This window comes from Tenrec ecaudatus, chromosome 8, assembly GCF_050624435.1.
Source record: "Tenrec ecaudatus isolate mTenEca1 chromosome 8, mTenEca1.hap1, whole genome shotgun sequence".
NCBI lineage: Eukaryota > Metazoa > Chordata > Mammalia > Afrosoricida > Tenrecidae > Tenrec > Tenrec ecaudatus.
In genome coordinates, this window is record NC_134537.1 from 88,455,135 (window position 1) to 88,478,643 (window position 23,509).

Genomic DNA, 23,509 nt, shown 5'->3' on the forward strand with positions numbered 1-23,509 from the left:
TGCCGGATTAGCACGTGGTTTCTGCGGGAACCAATGGGGGTGACGGTCTTGTCCTACAGTCCTGCCCTCCTCCCAACCACACTCCCAGTCCTCAGGGATGGTCCAACACCGCGGAGACCCTGGGCATCTGTCCCAGGGCTGGGGGTCCACTGAATCTTCTATGACTAGAACCTGACTAGAACCGGGTAGTTTAGGGCACTGGGTTCCTAGGGGACCCGGGACGCTCACACCCCCACCCCCTTTGTTTTCGGCATGCTGCTGAGCCCAGTCACCTCCACCCCCTTCTCAGTCAATGACATCCTGAGGCTGGAGCAGGAGCAGAGTCACCCCAAGCTCTCCCCACTCCCAGGGCTTAGGGGGAGACCGGAAAACAATCGGTACCTGCACCTGGACCCAGAACAGCGTGGATGGCGGGTTCACAACACTCAGAACAGCCGGAACGACCCAAGGAGGCTGGAAGGTTCAGGGCCTCCCGGGGGTCCTTGTGAGAAGATCTTGGAAATGGACAGGGAGCAGATGGAAGAGCCACGTGAGTACACGCTCCGGCCTTGGCTTGGATTGGGCTGGTAGAGGGAGATGACTTCTGGCTGGCTTGAGACGGGCGAGATATGCAGTTCCTAGTTTCCTTCATCTACATCCTTCAACAGACAGGTCTCCCCGCCACCCCATCCCTGGTATCCAGCGTGCATCAAAAATTGAACACACCTCCACAACTGCAGCCTCTCATCCCCTCCACTCACCCCAACTATATTTCAGTCTGCCCACCTCACCAGACATACATGAGAGCCCCTTCCCTGGCCTCCGGAGCCTCTCTACCCTGCGCCAGCTACTAAAACTATAGCTGCAAAGCGTCAGCCCTGGAAGGAGAAACACAGCGGGGGCACCAGCTCCTGGGACTTGGGGGCTGGCCTGCTCCCCCTCTCATTCCTCTGCCTAGAAGTGGTGATCCGGTGGGGTCCTGTCCCTGGGTGGGTCCAGCAGGGTTGGGAGACTGGCGCTTAGGAAGGACCGACAGCTCAGGATTCAGCTACCCTGGGAGCTGGCGGCTCAGGCCGGGTGCTGGTCACTGTGGGCACGGGGGAGGGGGGGAGCGACCCTCCAGCCTGCAGGAAGGAAGCAGAAACCCAGGAGTTCGGTCTGTCGGGGGGCCTGGCCCTTAGGGCAGGAAGGCTTCAGCAAGAAGGCCATGCCTTCCCTAGGAGGGAAAAGTTTCTCTTGCTTTCTCAGAATCCTAAACTGGGAGGCGGAGAGGGGCGAGAGGTCTGCGGCTCCCTGCCCCATCAAACCGCTCCCAGGCTCCAGTGCCTGGTAGGGCGAGACCACTGGGTGAGGCCCTGTGAGGACCCTGTATTCACAAAGCAAACGGACACAATGGATAAATAAAGAGGTTGGTGCGGAGTTGCCGGTCTCTAGGGGCTGTGTGGGCACTAGCCAGGGGAGCATTGACCCTTAGCCCCGATCGCTTCTGCTCTGCTCTGAGCTCCCGGACCACCTCGGATGCCTCGCCAGGAGCCCCGCTGCCATGCGTTTCTCCTTGAGCACTCCTTCTTCCCGGCTGCCTGAGAGCCTGGGGAGCTGGACTGTGGAGGCCAGCGATGGAGGCCCAGGGTTGGGCGGCGGGGGATGCTCGGGACTGAGAGCTCGGCGACCCCTCAGCCCGAGTGCACGGGACCTGAAAAGAAAGGGGCGCCTGCTGGCTCCACAGCTTCTCGCCACATCCCCTGGCCATTTTCTGGTGTGCTAAGAAAACGCGCCTTTGGGAATATTCTCGCTCTTGGTCCTGGAGGGAATCTTCTCCGAACCGGAGCACAGGCGCCTCTACAGGAAGTTTTCCCACCGCAAACATCAAATATCAAACAGCTACCTTCTCTCTACAGCTGGTGTGCCCAGCTTGGTTCCGACCTGCACGCACTGGTTCCGTTTGCTGTGACGACTCCACCATGCCCTGTTCTTCCTGGAGAAGCGTTTGCAGCCTCCATGCGCTTTGGGGTGTCTCCCAGCATGAGTTTCCATTTTTGAAAAAATCCACATTTCCCTCCGTCTTAACCAAGACAGGAGATTGGTAGGGAGAAGGGAGAAAAGGCTGCACTGGGCAACGCCTCTGGTCGCGGGTCAGCGGCCAGTGCCGGAGTCCAGCTGTCCGCGAGGTGCCCGCTCTGGGGAAAGAGGACCGTGAGGACGCCAGCCCCTCAACGGATAACTCCAAAGGGAAGAGGGGCCACTGCTTGGAGAAAGTCACATGTGGAGCTCAGCTTCTACTGCTCAAAAATCTACCCACGTCGCTGCACCAAGAATCTCCAGGAGTCAAGAAATATTTTGTTTTATTCCGATCAGTTGCATTACAGAACATGGCGGCCATGAGAGCCTGCCAGGGTCCCTGGTGCTGGTGGAGCCCTGGAAGATGAAAAAGTCCCAGACACTTGAAAGGTGGGCTGGTAGCGGAATACCCCGGAGTGCTCCTGGGTTCCTTCCCAAGGTGCCAAAGCCGAAAGAGAATGGCTCTGGAGAGAGAAGGTTGCCTTGTCTCTGCTCCGACCGCTCTTCTCCTAGGACTGTCCACAGTTCATCCAGGTCAGAGGGAAGAACCCAAAATAACACTTAATCTTCACAGCAAGAGTGCGTGGGAGGGCAGATCGGTGGGGTCTCCATTCGGAGAAGAAAATGGAGCTGCTCTAGACTGATGAAGCATTTCTTGGGGAAGCGCTAGCTATAGAGGGTCCAAAGGCAGATGTCCTTACTGAAGTTTTAGGAGCTCCCAAAGTTACAGAGGGGGCGGGGGACTGCCGCCTTCTGACGGGCCTTGGGGAGGGAGGAAGAGAAGGGGTCGGGGAGCAAAGGCTGCCGAGGAATGGAGTTCCCCTTCTTTTTGTCTGTTAATGTTTTCTTTTATAACAACTACACCTCACCGTCACCCATGGTTGCTTTCACGCTTATCGTTTTGAGATAAATGCAACACTCTGAAAAGTCAGTTAAGTATATATATTTTAAATTGTCTTCTTGGTAGCTAGACTCTGTATCTCTGCTCCTCACATTTCTAAGAACGATGCTCCCTAAGGGTGTGCTTACATAAATACTACACAGGCAGTGTGTGTATAGATACACGTAATCACTCTTTATATAATATATCTTTTGTAAATAGAAACAGATATGTATATTTATAAATAGAAACAGATATAATATTTATATACAAATATCTATTTATATGTACAAATATAAATACATATTTATATAACACATCTTCTATAAATAGAGGGTATATACTACATGTAGTATACATATTACTTATATTCCCACACTATATATATTATATGTATAATATAGTCTATGTGTGAAATATTCGGTTGTGAAACCATCACTAATAATCGGCGGGCGTTTTCCTATTACCATGGCTAGAAACGCACAGCTTCCGACCGAACAATGACCCGGGAAAGGGATCCCTGGCTGGCCAAGAGGGGCTCAGAGGAGCCTTATTCTGGCGCTGACGGGGATCCCTCCTGTGCTTGCAGAGCCGGGGCTGAGCGCGGCCTCGCCGGCGCGCGGTGGCGGTGGCGGCGGCGGCGGCGGCGGCGGCGGCGGCGGCGCGGAACCGTCCAGGGCGCGGCAGCGGCGGAAGCCGCGCGTGCTCTTCTCGCAGACGCAGGTGCTGGAGCTGGAGCGGCGCTTCAAGCAGCAGCGGTACCTGTCGGCGCCCGAGCGCGAGCACCTGGCCCGCGCGCTGCAGCTCACCTCCACGCAGGTCAAGATCTGGTTCCAGAACCGGCGCTACAAGTGCAAGCGGCAGCGCCAGGACAAGTCCCTGGAACTGGCGGGCCACCCGCTAGCGCCGCGGCGGGTGGCGGTGCCCGTGCTGGTGCGCGACGGCAAGCCCTGCCTGGGGCCCGGCGCACCCGCCTTCCCCGGCCCTTACGGCCCGGCCGCGGCGCCCTATTCCAGCTACAGAGGCTACGCCGCCGGCCCCTACGGTGCGGGCTTCGGCGGCAGATATGCAGGCGGGTCCCCCGGCCCCGCGCCGCCCGGGCCCCTGGCCCTGGGGGGCTTTGGCGGGAGCGGCCCTGGCGGGAGTCCAGAGCACCATCTGTCCGCAGCGCTGCAGGGCGTCAGGGCCTGGTGAGGCGACCAGGCCCAGGAGTCCCATCTCTGCCCCTCTCCGAGCACGGGCCGCGACTGTGTTGAGGGTCTGTCTGGCCGAAGGGAAGCAGACATCACAAGGCGCTTCTCCCCCCCCCCCCGCCCCCTCAAACAAAAAAAAAGCTCTGAGATCGCAAACTGACCCCCAAGTAAAGTTCCATAAGCTTTCCCCACCCCCAGAGGCATTGGGAGTCCCAGAGGGAATCGAGTGCGGCCTGGACCTGAAGAAGCCCCAGAGGAAGAAACCCCGGGATACTAGGAGCACCGCGGGTGGTGTGATCTACTGGGCCCAACGTGGGTGGTGTGGTCTACTGGGCCCAACGTACCAGGGAAGATGGAAGAGGGAGAAGGAGGCCTAAGAGAGGGGAGTGGGGTGAAGACGAGAAAAGAGGAAGAGCTAGCAGGTTCTCTTAGAAGGACTATACATTCCCTTGTGTTATGGGGGGGGGGGGTTCTAAAAAAATCCCTTCAAAGGCAGCAAGGCGAGGGATGTCAGACCTCGCCCAGATTCAGGGCGTGTCCTCTGTGTGCTGGCTCTTCCTTCGCGCAGTCGCTTGCATTTTATCTGTGTGTCCTCCAACATCTCAAGCCAATACAGTACATGCATCCCTGTGTGTGTTTGCTAGTGTGTGCTTGAGTGTGTCGGGACCTGCATGTATCGGTTCTTTCTGCGAATTCAAATAAAGCAAGCCAACCCCACAAAACCCAGACGTTCTGAGCCTGCAATGCACGCTCTCCTAAGGAGACAAAATGAGCTGTCCAGAGGGGAGATGACTGGTGTCACTTGCCTTCCAGTGGGCTCCAGCTCTTAGAGAGCTTTGCTGTAAGACCAGAGGGGAAAGTTGCCTCCTCTGGACCATCTCCCTGATCACTGCTCTAGAGGAGCCCATTGTAGTCCCTGGGGATGTTTTCAATGTAGGGGCTCACCTGGCATTAAGCATTACTGCTTCGATTGCCGTCCACAGGGCTTCCACTGGCTGCTTTGTGGAAGTAGATCACAGACAGGTCTTTCTTCCTTGTTCAAATCTAAATTCTCTGCCGAAAACTGTCAGCCTTCAGTGACCTTTGCTGGTATTTGAAATAGTCCCTGGCAAAGGTTCTGACACCAAGAAAGCCACCAAAATAGGACAAAATGACAGGTGTGTGTGTGTGTGTGTGTGTGTGTGTGTGTGTGTAGATTGCCTGATTTCTTCTCTCACGGCCCCCTCCCTCTTTTTGGAGGATCTTTCAAAGCATAACCCGTTTCTAAATTCTGTATCAGGAAAGCAAGTGACAGGAGAGAACACCTCCTCACCTCCATCGTAACCTAAACCAAAGTTACTGACTCTGAGAGAGAGAGAGAGAGAGATCCTACAGGACAGGGTAGAACTGATCCTGTGGGGTTCCAAGCCTAACTATGGAAGCAGAAAGCCTTGGCTGGTGATTTCAAACTGCTGGCCTTGAGGTTAGCAGCCCAACGCATAATCACTTTGCCATCAGGGGTCATGAGGAGTCTTGGCTGTCTTATAATGATGTCCAGGAGGCCTGGATTCTCGAGGGAAATTATGACACACTCCCCTCCATATGTTAGAAATCACGCACACCTGAACACTGCAAAACCAAACCAAACCCGCAAACCAACCTCATTTTGTTCATGGTGGTATAGCATCGAATACACAAATTTGTCCTTGGTGAGCACTATAATAGAGAAACCAGCCCCTCTCATTCATTTATATGATCTTTTGAGACACAGAAAACTCTAGTCCTTGTCTCTTAGGCCACAGTTGAGTCAAAAGCTGAATTCAAATATTTATTGAAGATGCTTGATGCTTGCAGTCTTATTGCTGAATACATCCTGGTTACTTTTACTGAACCGGGAGCAGTGAGACAGCTTGATTCTATGTAGACTAGCCCTTACTATCATTTTCCTTTCCTTTAAAATTTTACATAATTTGTGGCAGTGGAATACTCACAGCAAAATATGCGCCAGCCAGTTCCACGGTTTCTACACTCACAGTTTAATATCATTGCTTACATCCTTTGAGTTGTGCAATTATGCTCTCCCTCCTTTTCTGACTTGCCCCTCCTTCACTAAGGTAAACTCGCTGCCCTCTCAGGTTCCTATCCAGTCTTTCAGGTCGCTGTTGTCAATTTGATACAGTATAGATGATTCTTCAAAGAGCCTAATGCCCAAGACAGCGATGTTTGTTTTTGCTAGTAAAACTAAATATTGTTTGATTTTTAAGATGAGTTTCAGGAAATGTCTTGTTTTAAGGTTTAATGATTATCCCAGGGCAGTAGTTAGGGTTCATCTACCCTTGAAGGCTCCAGAAAGTCTGGAGTCCATAAGAATGTGAAATTCCTAATTACATTTTCCTCCTGTTGATCAGGATTTTTGTTGTGATCTTTGATTAAAATGTTTAGTAATGGAAGCCTGACACCATCCAGTTTTCATGATCTTGTGGTAAAAGAGGTCATGAGCTCCTCCTCCTATTCCTGACTCTCCTGTTGCTCCAGGTGAAGAGAGACCAATTGTGTCTTGGATGGCTCCTGGAAAGCTCTCAGGACCCTAGCTATTGCATAACCAAGTAGGAGGTAGAACAGAAGCACTAAACACATTATTAGGCCAATTAACTGGAATGTCCTATGAAACTATGGCCCTAAAAACTCCAAGGCAAGGAACTAACTCCAATGGGGTTTTTCGTTATACATACACCATTTCAGCAGCCACCCTTTCTTTCTTAGTCATTGTGTAATGAAGTCTATCATCCAACTTTTGTCAATTCACCTTTTTACAACATATTGATGGCAATCGCAGCAATCAACTGGATAGATAAGCAACTCTATGCTTAATCTCCCCCATCACCATGAGCCCTCCTGTCCCTTTCCTCCCTTTCCTGCTAAGCACTAATAAACCTTGGTCTCTATCTATTTGCCTTTTCTTGTCTTTTGTGTAAGTGAGGTCATACAATATTTGCCCTTTGTGATTTGCTTATTTCACTCCATCACGGCTTCAAGCTCCATGCATACTAACTATAGCATGTATCAAGACATCGTCCCACCTACTGGATGAGTAGTCTATTGTATAGAGGTACCACATTTTGTTCATTTGTTTATCTGCTGGTGAACAGTTAGGTGGTTTCCACCTTTATGATTCCTGTGAATGTTGTAAATATCTCTTTGAGTCTCTGCTTTCAAGTCTGTGTTTGGTATATAGAAGCAGAATCACTGGGGCAGATGGTAGTTCATTATTTAGTTTTCTGTTCAATTCTGTTTTAGAAACCAATGCACCGCCATCCCCAATGGCTGTACCGTTTTGTACTCTTACCATCAGTGCATAAGATTCCAATTTCCCTACATCCTCCTCAGAAACATTTGTTATTGTCTGTGTGTGTGTGTGTGTGTGTGTGTACCTTAATCCTCTCAGTGTGAGTGAAATCGTAGCTCATGGTGGCTCTGATTAGCATCTATCACATGACAGTACGGTGGTGCATCTTTTCTGTATTTGGTTGTCATTTGAATGTCCTCTTTTGGTGCAATGTCTATCCAAGTCCCTTGCCATTTTATCATTGGCCACCTTACTGCAGTTTTAAATTTCCTCTGTTGAAGCTAAAACAAAAAGATAAATGATAAATGTTTAAATATATATATTTCCCCTACAGCTTTGTTCCTGCCCTCTCCTTTTGTTTGTTTTCACCCAGTCTCTCGTTTTCTTCTCTATTTTCACTGCCAATAAAAGTGTCTTTATAAACACCCCGGGTGCCTTTCAGTTATCCTCAGTGTTGGCTCCTGGAAGAGTAAGGCCTGCAATGGGCTGCTACCGGGAACAACCTGCTTGGCCCTGAACTGTTAGTTGAATTAGATTACATTATTTCTAAGATCAGAGAGAAAAACAGAGCGTTATTTTTTAAATGTTGTTATTGTTGTGTTTTATGTAAGGGCCCTGCCTCGGAAATGTAGATCAGTGTGGTACAGAGAAGGAATAAATGCCACCTCCCTGGCCCGCCAGCCCACTCCCTTCTAAGACGGGAGCCTGACCGAAGAAGCCTGCAAGCTCCCCAAGTAGAAAACTTCCATCCCACTCCTTGCCACACCTTATGTGTATCGGTGGAAAGGAAGCCGCTGGGGTGAAGGGGGAAAGTGGCTTAGCTCCATCCCCTGTAAGTAAGCCATCACCGAACACTCTCCATAGGGACACAAGAGAGAAGAAAAAAAAAACCAAAGATTTGGTGGCCAGACTGAGAGAATGTATTATCTAATTGGATAGCGAGCATTCGCATGAGAAAAGCATCTAAAAATACAAGGTGGTGTGTGCTGGTGTGTCAAAGGAGAGTGCAGACGACGAGAGAGGAGATGGGCGGGGAGGGGCGGCGTGCTTAGAGCAGGCTCCACAGAGGGGCTGGCTTAAGCCTGGTGATTAGTGTGGGAATGACACCCTTGACTGGGAGCGGCTCCAGGAGAGGTCCCAGGATTGTAAATGGGCACATCCGCAGCCAGGGGTATCTTGTTTGAGATGCAATTTACAGCTGAGGCGGGGGCTGGGGTTCGGTGCCATCAAGTCCGGTGGACAACAGAACGGCCGGTCGGTGCCCTTGTTAGAACGACATGATGTAGAAGCCCTTTTGTTGCAGTCACGGGATCAATCCATCTCCTTGGGGGCCTTTCTTTCTTCCACTGAAGTGCTACTTCACCGGAGCGGGCTTCTGTAAACCCCACCCCTCCATTCAGTTGGCTGAAGCAAGGGGTGGGGAGAGGGAACCCCACACACTGGGGGTCCTTTTGGTATTGCAATGAGCGCGGATGTTGTTGCTGCTGCGCCCCAGCAGACATTTCTCCTGGTCTGACAACTCCTGGAAGGAGCGATGAAAGGAGTGACTCGCACGTCTCTAACAGAAACCTCGCCTGTGTGTAGTGCGCACAGCTCTTACTTCCAGACCACGGGGCAGAAGCTGACCCAACAGTTTCTTTTCACAAGGAAAGGAGAGGGAAGGAAAACTCCTGTCTCCCACCTCCCCATGCCGGTGGGGATCACTTTAAAATGCACGCCTCTCCCAGCTCCTCCACCCGCCCCAGCAGCCCCTTCCCCATCTCTGTAATCTCCTTTCCACCCAAAGCAGCCCCTTTTTGTGCATCTCCCAGGACAACTGCTTATCTGTGGCAGGGCTTTCACCAAGCTGCTTTCTGTAAGCAATCAAGGCTCTTATCTGCATCCTTCAGCCCCGTCACTCCAGTCACCTCTTAATGTTCACAAGTTCCTCAAATGGGAAGTAATTGACCTCTAAACAAAACAAAAAGCTCTCAGAGAGATAGCAGAGGTCCCTTTCCCGACTGTCCCAGGGCTAGGGGTCTCACCTAGGCCAGGTGGATAAGTCAATAAAATCGCAGACTTCCTGGCTCCCTGGTCAGCCTCTCCCCTTCCCAGCCTCAGGCTCATGCAGCGCCACCTATGTACCAGTGGCCTCAATCCCATCCGCAGATTGATGCAGGATGAGTGGAACTCTTGATCACAGAGCTGCCAGCGATTTCTGGTACTTACTATTTAGGAAATTACCATCAGTAGGACACAGCTGCATGTTTTTTCAGTTCCATCTGAAGTGTTTACAGTATCAGACTTCATAGGGTTATTTATTTTACCAGATCGCCAATTGTCCTCACCCACCACTGCCTTTTTTCCATAAGACATTGAAATTCCTCAAGCTTAAAAGCTGTGCCCTCCCTCATCTCCCTCTTCTTAAAGAGACCTGGTTAAAGAAATGGGAGTGGGTGGGAAGGACCCCAAGTTAGGAGCTGCTGTGACTGGTTCTAGTCTCAGTTAGACTAGCAATGCCCTACATGACCTGAGCGAGCCCAGGAGCAACCTCTTTAGGAGCTCCTGGGTGGCACAACCAGCTGAACACTAGATGGCTAACTGGAAGGTTGGTGGTTCAGATCCAATACCAATCTATAAAGTCCTCTTCAGACTCATGAAACACATGCAATGATGCTAAATGTAGGAGGATCACAGGCTAGTTGGTTGGAATTATTGTGGATCCAGTGGTGTGTAAGCATCTCAGTGGTGGCAGGGGTCTCCACGTGGCTTCTCCAGGTCCAGAGTTCTGGTTGCATCAGAGTAGGTCCAGGTGGCTTCTCCAGCTCCCAAGGCATAGTGCTGGGTGTCTTGTCAGTAGAGGTCTTTCAGGGAGTGAGTCTCGATTCTTGTCAGTAGAGTCTCCAAGGTTGTGAGCCGAGGGAGAGAAAACCTTTCCCACTTCCAACGAGGACATACAGAAGTTCCCAGAATTCTCAGGAGAAGGCCATGCCCATGCAGAGGCCTCAGTAGCTGTGATCTGACAGACAAACTAGACTCCACCCCCTTCACTCCCAATCCTCCAAAGTCCCAAACAGACATCAGATTGTGCAAACACTGCACACCTCATGGCTGGGTACGTACCAGGCAGGGGTGCCACTCCAGTTGGCCAATGTCTATGTTGCTATATTGTGTGGCTGTCCTGTGTCCCGTCGGTTTATTGGTCGACATGCTGGTGAAAATGTAGGTTGCTCCAGATGCACATTTGTAACCAACGTGCCGTGAGTGGTGGCCTTTCTCACAGGTGTGGCTGGCTGTTTTCATCCGGTAGCTGGAGCTATTCCTGGGCTCTCACTGTCATGACACACGGAGCAAGGAGAGTCTCCCCTCTGATAGAATTCTAGTCAGATAACCAGGTCTTTTAACTATTGCATGAGTTCATTCTACACTGGCCACCCTCATCTGAGGCAGCAGGGAGTCCTGTTCCCATTCACAGATGAAGAGGCCAAGGGCGGAAAAGGTGTCAGCCATGCTGACTTAGTGGGAGAACTGGGACCAGACCTCAGCCCTCTGCCCCCACTGCTCTGGGTGATTTGCACTGAAGACTCTTCTCAGGCAAGCCAAGCGACTGTGAGGTGACACTGCCCCCTTGGTCCTGAGTGCAAGCAGCACAGGAGGAGCAGGAGCCTTTTAGGAAGCACTGGGACAGGATACACAGGAAGCAGGATGCCAGACGAGGTGGGGGGTGGATGGGAGACAGACAGCTGCATCTCTTGATGCCTGTGGGCCTCTGGGCATTTTAAAGTCCCGTGGGTGTGGATCTCTATGTGCCTCTCCCCGGTGCCCATTTTTGTCCACAGTTTCCTCTGCATTTTGAACTCCCAATTACACCCATTTGTATTTTCAATGGGCCAACGCGTGAAAGTGGGAAGAATCTGGCCCTAAGCTGTTTCTTGTCCTCAGTCGCCACCCCTCTCCCCCCTTAGCCAAGAGAGCTCTCCGTGGGAAGTCGCTCTGCCTGACTCTGTTTAGACTTGTCCTGCAAGCTCCCCCACCGTCAGCCCCAGAGAAGGAGGGGTCTCCATCGTGACAAAGTCCAGATTCCACTGTAAGGAAACCAATCATCTGCCTCCAGAGAGCTTCCTAACTCAGTCCCCCAGGGGCCGTCTGTATAAGCTGCTCTCTGTCCAACCTGCCTCCCTTCTAGCCTGTCCTCAGTGACTCCTGTCACCAGCCCAGCTAAATTGCCTGAAACCGTAGGGCCCAGGAAATTGGAATCCTAAGTGAAGACTTGGGCAGGCCAAAGGTGAGCACTTCCTTTCCTGGGTCCTGGCTCCAGTGGTACTCCCTTCCTCCTCCCTCTGGGCATCCCCAGAGAAGCCCTTCTCAATGCCTTTGTGGGAGCCAGTACCCGTGCGTTCCTGTAGCACCGTGAACTTCCCAGCTATAAGGCATTTACTCTGGGTTTCTTATCCCTTATAAACAGTTTTATTTATTTTTGCTTAAATCTATAGTTTTATTTTTATTCCTTGCCATCTTATTTTTTAAATAAAAACAAAAACATAATTATCTTTAACAAGATAAATTATCTTTAAAAAGATAAATTATCTTTAACAAGATAATTTTATTGGGGGCTCTTACAACTCTTACAACAATCCATACATCAATTGTGTCAAGCATATGTTGCCATCATTCTTTTCTAGACACTTACTTTCTATTGATCATTTGGTATCAGCTCCTATTTTTTTCCCTCCCTTCACCCTTGTGACCCCTTGATAAATTATAAATTATTATTTTCATATCTCACACCGATCACTGTCTCCCTTCCCCCATGGTGTCTGTTGTTCTTCCCCCTGGAGGGGAAGGGTGTGTGTGGTTATATGTCAACCATTGTGATCAGTTCCCCCTTCCTCCTCACCTTGCCCCACCTTCCCCTGACTCTTCTGGTATCGCTATTCCCGTTCCTGTTCCTGGATTCTGTGTGTCATGAGCTCTTATGTCTTATCTGTACCTGTGTACATGCTATGTCTGGTCTGGAGTGAGAAGCAGCACTGGGGTCGTAATTGTGTGGGGCTGGGGGTGTGGGGGGGGAGGTGAAGGAGCCTCAAGGAACCAGAGAAATATTGTGTGTTTCTTTGGTGTTTTACTGCACCCTGGTTGACTCATCCCTTCCCTGTAACCCCTCTCTAGGGGGCTGCCCCATCATCTATAGATGGGCTTTGGGTCTCTGCTCCAACCCCCTTGTTCTCAACAATATGGTGGTGTCCCACTATTTGAAGAAGTAGAAAGAAAAAAAAGAAATAGCGTCTGGGGTCTTAAAGGCTTGAAGTTAAACAAGCAGCCATCTAGCTGAGAAGCAACAAGCCCATACGGAAGAAGCACACCAGCTGATGGGATCATGAGGTATCATTGGGACTGAGAACAGGCATCAGAAGACCGGTAACAAACAAACAAAAGCAGTCAGTCTTGTACCTACCTTAGAGGCCTGTGTGTTTCCCACATGCCCTGTGCCTGTCAGAGCAGAAGCTCAGCCACCATTGGCTGTCTGATCAAATGGGGAAACACTTGCCACTTGGCATCCGTGCATGGCCTCGGACAGTCTCCATCACAGACCTAAGCTCTGACCTGGCTCCTTGGTGGTTCAGAATCCTCTAGAAGGCCGCTGACTCACTGCCATTGAGTCGATGTGCCTCACAGCGACTCTGTAGGGCAGGGTAGATATGGCCCTGCGAACTTCTGAGACTCGAACTCTGTACTGGAGAAGCAAGAACATCTCGTCTTTCTCCCTCGGAGTGGCTGGCGCTTTTGAACTGCTGACTTCTCCGTTGGCAGCCCAACAGGTAACCACTACGCCGCCAGTGGGATGCTAACAGAAGAGATGTGTGCAGCCTCCAGGCTGGGCCTTCCCTCCAATTCTGGCCTTTCCTTACTGCTGGCTGGAATGGAGATGAGATGGGGGCGGAGGGAGGTGGGGGGCGGGAGCAGCCACTAGCTTAGATTGTGCTCCATCAAGAAGATGTACAAAAGTGAGGTTTCGGAGCACGACCAGATCCCCGCAGCAGCCTTGATGTGCTTACCTGCGGGCTGATGCCCGGGACAAATCCCCCTTGGTCTAGGTTCCGCCGCTGCTATTTTGGCCTCTGCCGGAGCAGCTGAACATGTTCCTCGTCCAACAGACGATGCAAGAGCTCTCCATGTTTAAGGACAGAAGAATCAAGCCACTATGATGGGGCGAGCGCCAGGAAAGAGGAGGGGCTTGCAGTGAGCCTGGAAGGATGGGTAGGATGGTGGCGAGGCCGGAGAGGGAGAAACACATGGCTAGATATGGAGAGAAAGGGAACCAAGTGTGTGAGAAGCAAGGACGATGTGCGAGGTGACATGGAAAGCTGCAGACTGGATTCGTTCATCCATGATGCTGATTCCCAGCTTGCCTGCTCACTCCCACCCCACCCCCCCATCACCCAATAAATCTCTCCTCTGAAGGCCTAACTACCATTTCTCTGCAGAGGACTCTCCAATCCCACCACTATCAGATCTACAGCACCTGCCGGCATTCCCTCCTGATTTTCAGAGGGAAAGTGCCAGCTACTTCCTGGCTGTCTCCATGTAAACGTCTCCCAGACGCTCTCATCTAAACAGAGCCATGTCTGTCCACCTCTCTCCTGCTCAACTCTCCACAGTCCACTGCCTGCTTCCTGTCACCAAGGCTGGAATTCCATCATCCTGCTGGACGTTTTTCTCCTTCTCATTAGAAGCATCGAGTCAAAGGGCATCGCTAACAGCAGCTAGTCACACCCACAGGGGCCCGGGTCACGAGGACTTGGAACCCACTCCATTGCAGTGAGTTTGGGGCTTGTTTCTGAGTCAGATGACACGTTCTCCATCCCCCTAGCTGCTTCTTCAGGATCCCATCACTACTAGCTTCGTTCAGGCCATGAGCTCTCATTGGCCAGAGACAATAGCCTCCTAACTGGTCTCCCAGGGTCAAAAGGCATCCATCTGGCCAGGTTTAGTAGACACTGCTTTTTCAAATGTCTTTTTACCTTGAACCAGGTGGGGGAGTCGATACTGCAATTTATCCAAAGTAGTTGTGTCTGGCTGTTCGGGCTCCTCCACGGTCGGTCCTGCTAACCTTTTCTGCTTACCTTTTTACCTCTCCCTCCTTTCTCCCTAAGGAACCCTGGTGGTGCAGTGGGTTAGGCGCCATGCAGCCATGCACAGGGTCAGCAGCTCAGACCTGTGAGCTGCTCAGGGGGAGAAAGATGAGGCGGTCTGCTCCCACCTTGGAAACACAGAGAGGCAGTTTTGCTCTGTTATAGGGTCTCTATGAGTCAGAGTTGATTGACTGCAGTTCATTTAGATTGATTTTGGGATTTTTTGTCTCTTACCTTACTTCTGAAAAGGCAGTCATGGAAACCCCATGGTTGCTGTGGGTTGGAAATAACGTGAAAGCAAACACACTGCTCTTCCATGTTCCAGGGTTACACGAGAAGGTGGTGAGTACCCTAGAAATATGTGCAGAATGGTATGGATTTGAGTCAACCATCAGAGATGCGGTGGAAGTGAAGTCTATCCCTGGGTAGAGAAAACCATTGTGTGCTGAGCCCACACTAAGGGTCAGATGCCATGCTCGGTGCTTGTCATTCATTATGTCATTTTTTACTACCTACGATCACGCTCTGTACCTCAGGGTCCAATGAGCCCAGTCAGTTTGTACTCTGCTTCCCAAACTAGGAAACGGAGGCTCAGAGTGATGAAGAAACCCAGAATTACCCCCACTCAGGGGAGAAGTCGAGCCTCCCAAAGCCATTGGCATTCATTCCATGATACTCTTCAGTGGCCTTTTAATAATCATCAAAGAGCGACGCACTTGCTGAGATCTGACCACGTAAGCACACAGCTCTGTTTTCTAACGATCCAGCATCCAACACCGCTGCTGGCTGACCGCGGTGTGTTTCTGCTCTGGTATTTTTGTGCCAGCCTCAAAGGAAAGAATGCTTTTACATGTTTGAGATCATAGATGACTATTCCCAGGGGCCCTGATCTCCAGCCAGGGATATCTGGATTCAAAATCAGTCATTTCTTAAAAGCATTGCCTAAATGCCAGGCACTTGGTGCTGGAGATAACAGCATCTGGGCAGTCAGTCACGCGCAGCGATTGCTCGCGGAGCTTGGAGCTTCCACCAGGGGGCACCACCGCCCCCAATTTAACCCCAGGGGAAAAGGGAATTCCCCCAGTTCCTGGGCACGTTCTGCTTGGAGCCCTTTCTCCATCAGGCTCCTTTTTCAGGCCAAGCCCTTTGCCTTCCTCTTTCGATAGTGACAGCTAGGAGGGAGCCGAGGGTGCTTTGAAGCAGCCGGGGAAGGGCGTCCAGACACCAGCTGTTGGTGGCCCTGGCTTTAGTGGGACACGGACGCATGATAAGGTGGCATTTCGCAGCACATCAGATGCAAGCAAGCATCAGAGAGAAAACCAGCCATTGGCCATCGAGATGATTCTGACTTCTGGTGACGTCATCTGTGGCTGAGGAATACTGCATCACAGGGTTTTCAATGGCGGCCTGGGTTTTCAGAACTAGTTCCCCAGGACTTTCTTCTGAGGGGCCCTCCGGCGGTCTTGAACCACCAACTTTCGGCTAACTGAATGTTTAACCATTTGGACTACTTGCCACATACTGCCACCGCGTCCGTGCTGACTCGTAGCGACCCCTATGGGGTTCCCCAGACCGCGGCTGTTGTCGGGAATAGGAAGTCCAGTCTTTCTCCCGTGGAGCTGGTGGTGGTTTCGAACTGCCGACCATGCAGGTTGCCGTCCAACTCATAACTAGGGGAGTAACAGCCTGGTCCACAGTCACACAGTTTGTAAGTCACGGAGTCACAATAGAAACCCAGCAAGTCTTCTTTCAAGTTCTTCTTTCGGTTTGACTTGTGACTCTCTGGGTTTAGAATTCCCATGTGGAAGGATTGGTAAAGTGAATGTTGCTAACAGATGAACCATCTGGCTCTGTGCACCTTTCCACCCCTGTCCCTGCTCCCTTTCAGACTCCCAGAAGGAAAGCGATCCCATCAGCCCACGCACCTTGACCTGCTCCCTACCAGAGAACTGGTACTTAGCTCTTCTTGAGTTGAGGCTCCTTGGAGGTGAGATTTCATGGAATCTATTGAATTCTGGCTTGGCTCAGCCTCGGACCAGCTTTGGGATGGAGGGCGAGTTCTCTGTTTCTCCGTGCTTCCCTTTTCCTCTGGCCTATAATGGGGTTATGCTAAGTCAGCTCCCGTCGATACGATGCTTTGGGCTGCAGTGATGGCACCCCAACTCAAACCAAACCCATTACGATCACTTCAATTTGGACTCAGCCACCCTGTAGGACAAAGTAGAGCTGTCTCACTCCCCACTCCCCCCCAAATCATTGTGATTTCATGGCTCAAATCACTAACTGTCAGGAAGGCTGGAGGTGAGCCTGGCCTAAGGATGGCTGAAACCAGGACTCAGGTCCCCCAAGCTGCTCCTCACATGCCTCTGATCTTGCCTTGCGTCCATGCTACATTAGCTCTGCTGGCCAGCACCGTCTATGGAGCTCCGGATAGCTCCGCATCCCATTCCTGATGATTCCAGGTTGAAAAACGAAGTCAGCTTCTCTTCATCACAGGGTGTAATGAGTAACAGCTAAGATCCAAGGATGGAAATACTTTTGAAAAGTCAACCTCGGCTGTCCAACACCTCCTTCCAGCCCCAGCACAATGCATCTGTTTGTGATCTCCTAATTCTTTCATGATCCTCAGGACATACAATGTTCACCTATTTTTCCCCTTTGCTGTTGATGGGGCAGCTGCTTTCCCTCGGACAGTACACACAGCCATTCGGAGGGGACCTGAATAACTATTTTCAAACAGTTCTTCCATTCCAGTGGAAGACATTAGCATATGTTGTAAATTACTTTTTATTTGCAGTGTATTAAATTACAGGCTATTATACGAGCTGATGCTTATTGGAGTTGCAAAAGAAGATGATGCTTAGTTTGCAAATGTTTTGTCTCTTTAATACTGGGGGATAAGCCTGGCAGGTGGGCTGTGGGTTAGGTGTTGGGCGCTACCCACAAGATGGGTAGTTCCAACCTAGCAGCCTTGGGAGAAAGATGAAGCTGTCTGCTCTCATGAAGACTGAGTCTCAGAAATCCCAGAGTCACTATGAATTGGAATTGCCTTGATGGCAGTAGGTTGGGTTTGGGGTGTATTATTCAGAAGTTGCTTTTTTCACAATGATTTCACTTTCATACAAACAACACATTTTCAGGTGCCTTAAGTTGTATGCACCTGGCAAGGGATCTAGAATGTGATGAAAAGTACAGAGGGACAAATAGATCCCACTAATCTTTCCCCCTCCCCCCCCGCAAAGTTTAGAGAGACATATGCGTCTCACCTAACTTTTCGCCTGAATCTAGAATAACAAGTATTCCCCCACAGAATCTTCTTCCAGAGCACTGAGGGATATATGTGTGATAATCTGTTGTCAATGTGAGCCTGTCAATCAGGTCGCAGCTGGAAGACCTCACTTGGAGATAAATAGCTCATTTCCTGCAAGATATTCCTGTGGACAAGACACACGGAGCTGCTCTAGAGCCCTGGAGCTGAAGAAGCCGTGTGAAGACCCCTGCCAGCACTGAGATGCTTACAGTGCCACTGGATCCACAAGGATTTTCTGTCCGCTGGCCTGTGATCGTCCTGCATTCGCATCATTGCATGTGTTACGTGAGCCTGAGGAGGAATTTATAGATTGGTATAAGACATATGGGCTAATAATTGACGTATGGACTTGATCTGGACTGGGCTGGGATGTTTTTTCAATATTCAATTGCTCTTATATATACACATATGCTCTTTCTTATACACATATGAATGTCTCTGGATTTGTTTTGTCTAGTCATCCCAGACTAACACAATGTGTGTCCAAACGAATATTCCATACACGTCCACTAATATAAATGCCTTGTTTCAACCAAAAATTTAAAGCAGAAAATAAATGGGTCATCAATGCACCACCTCAATAGCTTCTTATACCACAATGAGGTCTATGATGGGAAACAGGGCAGAGGTGGAAGCTCAAGGTGCTTACAATCACTCTTCCTAAAACTCACCCTTAGAGCAAGCGGGGTCTTCTGATAATCCCAAATCCATACATCTAAAGAAAGTAACCCAGACACGGCCACACCAGGAAGGGGTATCCCCTTGTGCCGCTTCACTCTTCCTCTGGGGGTTGCTTTATCATCTCTGACCAATAAAAACAGGAGCCATAGAGATACCATCATGGAGCAAGACCCCACCACCAGCTCTGTATTGGTGTCACGTGCTCTAGACTGAAGAGGAAGATTCCATCTCTCTTTTTTTTTTTTTTAAAAAGTCATTTTATTGGGGGCTCATGCAACTCTTATCACAATCCATGCACACATCCATTGTGTCAAGCACATTTGTACATTTGTTGCCATCATCATTCTCAAAACATTTGCTTTCTATTTGAGCCTCAGTTCCTCATTTTCCCCCCTCCCTCCCCACTCCCCCCTCCCTCAAGAACTCTTGATAATTTATAAATTATTATTTTATCACGTCTTACACTGTCTGATGTCTCCCTTCACCCACTTTTCTGTTGTACATCCCCCAGGGAGGGAGTTATATGTAGATCCTTGTAATTGGTTCCCCCTTTCTACCCTCCCCTCCCAGTATTGCCACTCTCACCACTGGTGTTGAGGGGTTCATCTATCCTGAATTCCATGTTTCCGGTACCTATCTGTACCAGTGTACATCCTCTGGTCTAGCTAGATTTGTAAGGTAGAATTGGGATCATGCTAGTGGTGGGGAGGAAGTATTTAGGAACTAGAGGAAAGTTGTATGTTTCATCCTTGCTACACTGTACCCTGCCTGGCTCGTCTCCTCCCCATGACTCTTCTGTAAGGAGATGTCCAGTTGCCCACAGATGGGCTTTGGGTTCCCACTCTGCAACCCTCTTCATTTACAATGATATGATCTTTTTGTTCTTTGATGCCTGATACCTGATCCCATTGACACCTCGCGATCACACAGGCTGGTGCAGTTCTTCCATGTGGACTTTGTTACTTTTCACCTAGATGGCCCCTTGTCCATCTCTTAGCAACATCATTTCAGACGATAAAATGTTTAACCTTTCATCCTCTTATGGAATCCCACTCATTAGGACCATTTAATGGTCCCATCTCCTAGGGGTGAAGAAGTGAGGGGTGTCACAATCTGGACCATTTCAGCGGTTCTCAGCCTGTGGGTTGCGACTCCTTTGGGCATCGAATGACCCTTTCACCGGGGTCGCCAGATTCCCAACAGTAGCAAAATTTGTTATTATGAAGAAACAACAAAAATAATGTTATGGTTGGGGGGTCACCACAATATAAGGAACTGTATTAAAGGGTCGAGGCATTAGGAAGGTTGAGAATCACTGTTGTACATGACAGAGTAAAATTCTCCAAACCTATAGATAACTTGTCAAGGCTCTCAGCGTAGACCAGCGGGAACTGCAGGATGGGAAGTGGTAGGTCAGGGCAGGGATTGGAGGGGTGGCAGGATGAGAACGACAGGCTCCACTCAGGAAGATCAAAATGGTCAGAGGGTGAAATGTGCATTAAAATCAGGCCATGACTGCCAGTGTCTGCCCGCACCAATGTCCACTGTCTCCAGAGCAGCTGGAGGCAGTTGGGTGCCATCCTCACTGGTCTCGAGGGCTGTGGTGGCCTTTGATGATGGCCTTGCCTTTGGTTTTGACCTGGCTACTTCTCCATATACGTGGCCGGGAGGCAGCGCACAGACAAGGACATTCGTTGTTACTACACCATCTGCAGAAGGCTCTGTGCCCAGGACGGCTGGTTCTCTGTCTCCTGAGAGGCTCCCCACCAACTCTGGGCCTCAAAAACTTGTGGGCCAGAGCCTTAAGCTTCAAGGCCTCTGTGTATTCAGAACTGGTGTATACCTAAGTCACAAAACAATGCTGTTGAAGTAGAAATGCGCCTCGGCACACACATTCCTCTTGCTTCTCAAGCACTCACATTTATGAGGATGTGATGAGTGGCCAAGCTCTTCTGGGGTGAGCTTGTAGAAGCTAGGATTCCTGTTTCTCTCTCTGTCATGTGTGTGTATGACCAGACTCTTCAGAAGCAAGAGAAATGACGCCGGCTGAACCTCTTACATGTTATGCTTAGGCAGGACACTGAACGAAATGATTTACATACTCGACCCCGGCCAGTCCTCAGGGTAATTCTGCATGACAGCCATTGCTGTTCCCATTTATCAAGGGAGGCGATCAGGCTTACTCAAGGTCATGCACCTCATCAAGGGTAGAAGCTGAGTTTGGATGCTGGCCTCTCAGAACCCAAAGCCCACCCTCACAGTGACCCTGCCATCCCGTTCCTATGCAATCACCCTGCATAGTCCCCCCTTCCTTCCCTCCCTCCCATTGCCCTTGGTCCATCTTGCAGCTGGCCTCCTGATTCTCCTGGTGCCCTTTTTCTTTTTAAAAAATGCTCTTATAGGGGCTCTTACTTCTCTTATCACAATCCATACATTCATCCAGTGTGTCAAGCACATTTGCACATATGCCGCCATCATTTTCAAAGCATTCTCTTCCCATTGGAGCCCCTGATATCAGCTCCCCACTTCTTCCCCCTCCCGTCCCCACCCACCCTCCCTCAAAAACCCTTGCTAAGTTATAGATTATTATGTCCATATCTTATATCATCCTCTGTCGTCCCTCACCCACTTTTCCAGTATTCGTCCCCCTGGGAGGGGGTTCTAGCTTGATCGGCCCTGGTGCCTTCTATCCGTTCTTCCACCAGCACTAACTTTCTAAAACACAAGCTTGATGATGCCACTTACCTCTGCTCCCGAACCTCCTCTAGTCTCCAAACACTATATGAGGGGAAGTGAAAGAATATATATACTGCCACAAAGCCATAGAAGACTTTCCTGAACAGAAATATTGTTTCTCAACATGCACTCCACCTCTGTCTATACATTGCTGAAGGTGGTGTTTTCAGCTCTCTGCCCCCAAAGAATTCTGTGATCTTCAGATGAGACCACATCAGGATTTAAAAGGAACATGATGAAGAGTCTCTCATGCAGGCCAAGACTGCTGTTTGCTGTGGGTTGGGCATACCCCAGAAGCTCAAGTCATAGTCCTTTTAGATGGTGTTTGAGTTTGGAAAACAACATGAAGCCAAAGTAGCAAGGTCACGGCTGCAGGGCAGGTGGGCTGAGGTTTCCCAAGGGCATTCTTGTGGGTCAGCCCTTGCTCCCCGAGAGATTCAGCTGGAAAACAATTCCTCAGCCAAATTTTCCTGACCTCTTTCTCATCTTTGTAGTTTCCTTTCAACTTCTTCCTAATAAACCCTTATGAGCATCCTGTGTCCTTTGAGAAAAGACTAAAGATTACCCCTTTGAGGTCCAACTAAACCCTCTGAGCTGAACTTAACTGGCCCAGTAAGTCACCCTGGAAGCCAGTTTTAATTGAACCTTTTTTCCTGGAAGTCACCGTAGTGAGACGAGGACACATGTGGGGCTGAGAGAACCAGCGTGCAGTCATCCACTGCACGAGGAGACACATTTAAACTCATTTTGTTTGGAATAAATGCATGCACACATGAACCCCATAGCAGTCCTTACCCTTAATAATAATGATAATATAATCATAAATGGCATCCAGTTCAATCTTCCAGTGTTTCAGATAAGGGACTGCACAACACTTAGATATATTCTTACGCTGTGCAATCCATTTTCTGGGTTTCGGTGTTTTGTGTAAATAGTATCACGCTTATCCTTTCATGGCTTGAGTAATCTCAAAGATGTAGCATGAGATGACTGATACTTTCCCACATGCATCCTGCGACCCCTGCTGACCTCTAAGCTCCTTAAAGGTGGGCATTGTGCCCTACAACCTGGCAACACGCCTCTCCTCAATTCCCATCACATGACGGCTTCAGGGACAAGGTCTACTTATCCCTTAAGAGGGCGGCATTTCCTCCTCGGCGGGGTCCCTGCTGGGAGTCACACCAGCAGAAGGCAGCATTGTCTAGTGGTTGAATGTGCAGGACACAGAGCCAAACTGCCTGGGGTGAACCTTGCCACGTAGGGGCTGAGTGGCAGCAGGGAAAGGTAAGTCAACTTCTCTGCACCTCAGTTTTCTCTTCTGAAATAGTGGAGGGGCCTAATAGATCTACTCAGAGTTGTTGTGGAAAGAACATGAGTTAATGTCGGTGTTTTTAACAGTACGTTCAAGTGATAGGCAAACAGTAGCTGTTAGTGTCTTTTGGGGAGGGTGGAGGCTGTCCCTGGGTGGCACAAATGGTTTGTGATTGACTACTGACCTAGAGGTTAGTGGTTCGAAGCCACCCAGTGGCTCCATGGACGATAGCTTGGTGGACGGTTTCATTAAGATTACAAGGTAACCCCTTAAGCAGTTCTCTTCGCTAACACATGGGATCATCCAGGACCAGCATCAACTTGATGGCAACAGGTAATCGTTTTTTGTTGTTTGTTTTTTAATATTTCTCTCGAGTTGTCATAAAAATAAAATGCTGGTAAAGAGGTTGCAGCTATGCCTCTAACATTTTGTTTCTTTAGAAGAATACAGGATACACAACTAATTAAAATAACTGTCTACTTTCGTTTTGAATGTTTAAAATAATCCACAGCAAAAATTAAGGCATCCTGGTTGTATGTGGGGCAGCTCAACGCAAGACCAGCAGGTTGAACCCACCAGCCACTCACTCCTTGGGAAAAGAGGAAGTTTTCTACTCCCAGGAAGAGTTACAGTTTCAGAACCCATACGGGCGGCTCTGTCCTTGCCTCTAGGATCGCTGTGAGTCAGAATCGACTTGATGACCGTGTATTGAGATGCTATAGAAAAAGCCACACTATTTGAGTCAGGAATGAAACTGACCTGCCTACTGAGGGGCTTGAATTAAAGTTCCAAAAGCAAATGACAACCTCACAGTCATCAAGTGGTTTCCAACACACCGCCACTCTCAAGGCCAGGGGCAGAACTGCCCCTGGGAATTCCCGAGATTAGAACTCTTCGCTTGCAGGAGTAGAAAGCCTGTCTTT

At 49.8% G+C, this 23,509-nt stretch overlaps 1 protein-coding gene across 1 annotated transcript; it reads left to right on the forward strand.

Annotated features, from left to right (window-relative positions):
- Nucleotides 1–252: 252 nt before the first annotated feature.
- On the forward strand, nt 253–4,111 carry NKX2-6 (NK2 homeobox 6). The gene is made up of 2 exons (XM_075555715.1): nt 253–529; nt 3,507–4,111. The coding sequence occupies exons 1-2, from the start codon at nt 253–255 to the stop codon at nt 4,109–4,111; spliced, it is 882 nt and encodes a 293-aa protein (XP_075411830.1).
- The last annotated feature ends 19,398 nt before the right edge of the window (nt 4,112–23,509 follow it).

Coding starts and splice junctions, on each gene's coding strand:
- NKX2-6 (XM_075555715.1), top strand. CDS start 253: ATGCTGCTGAGCCCAGTCACCTCCACCCCCTTCTCAGTCAATGACATC. Junction 530..3,506: donor GGAGCAGATGGAAGAGCCAC/GTGAGTACACGC, acceptor CTGTGCTTGCAG/AGCCGGGGCTGAGCGCGGCC.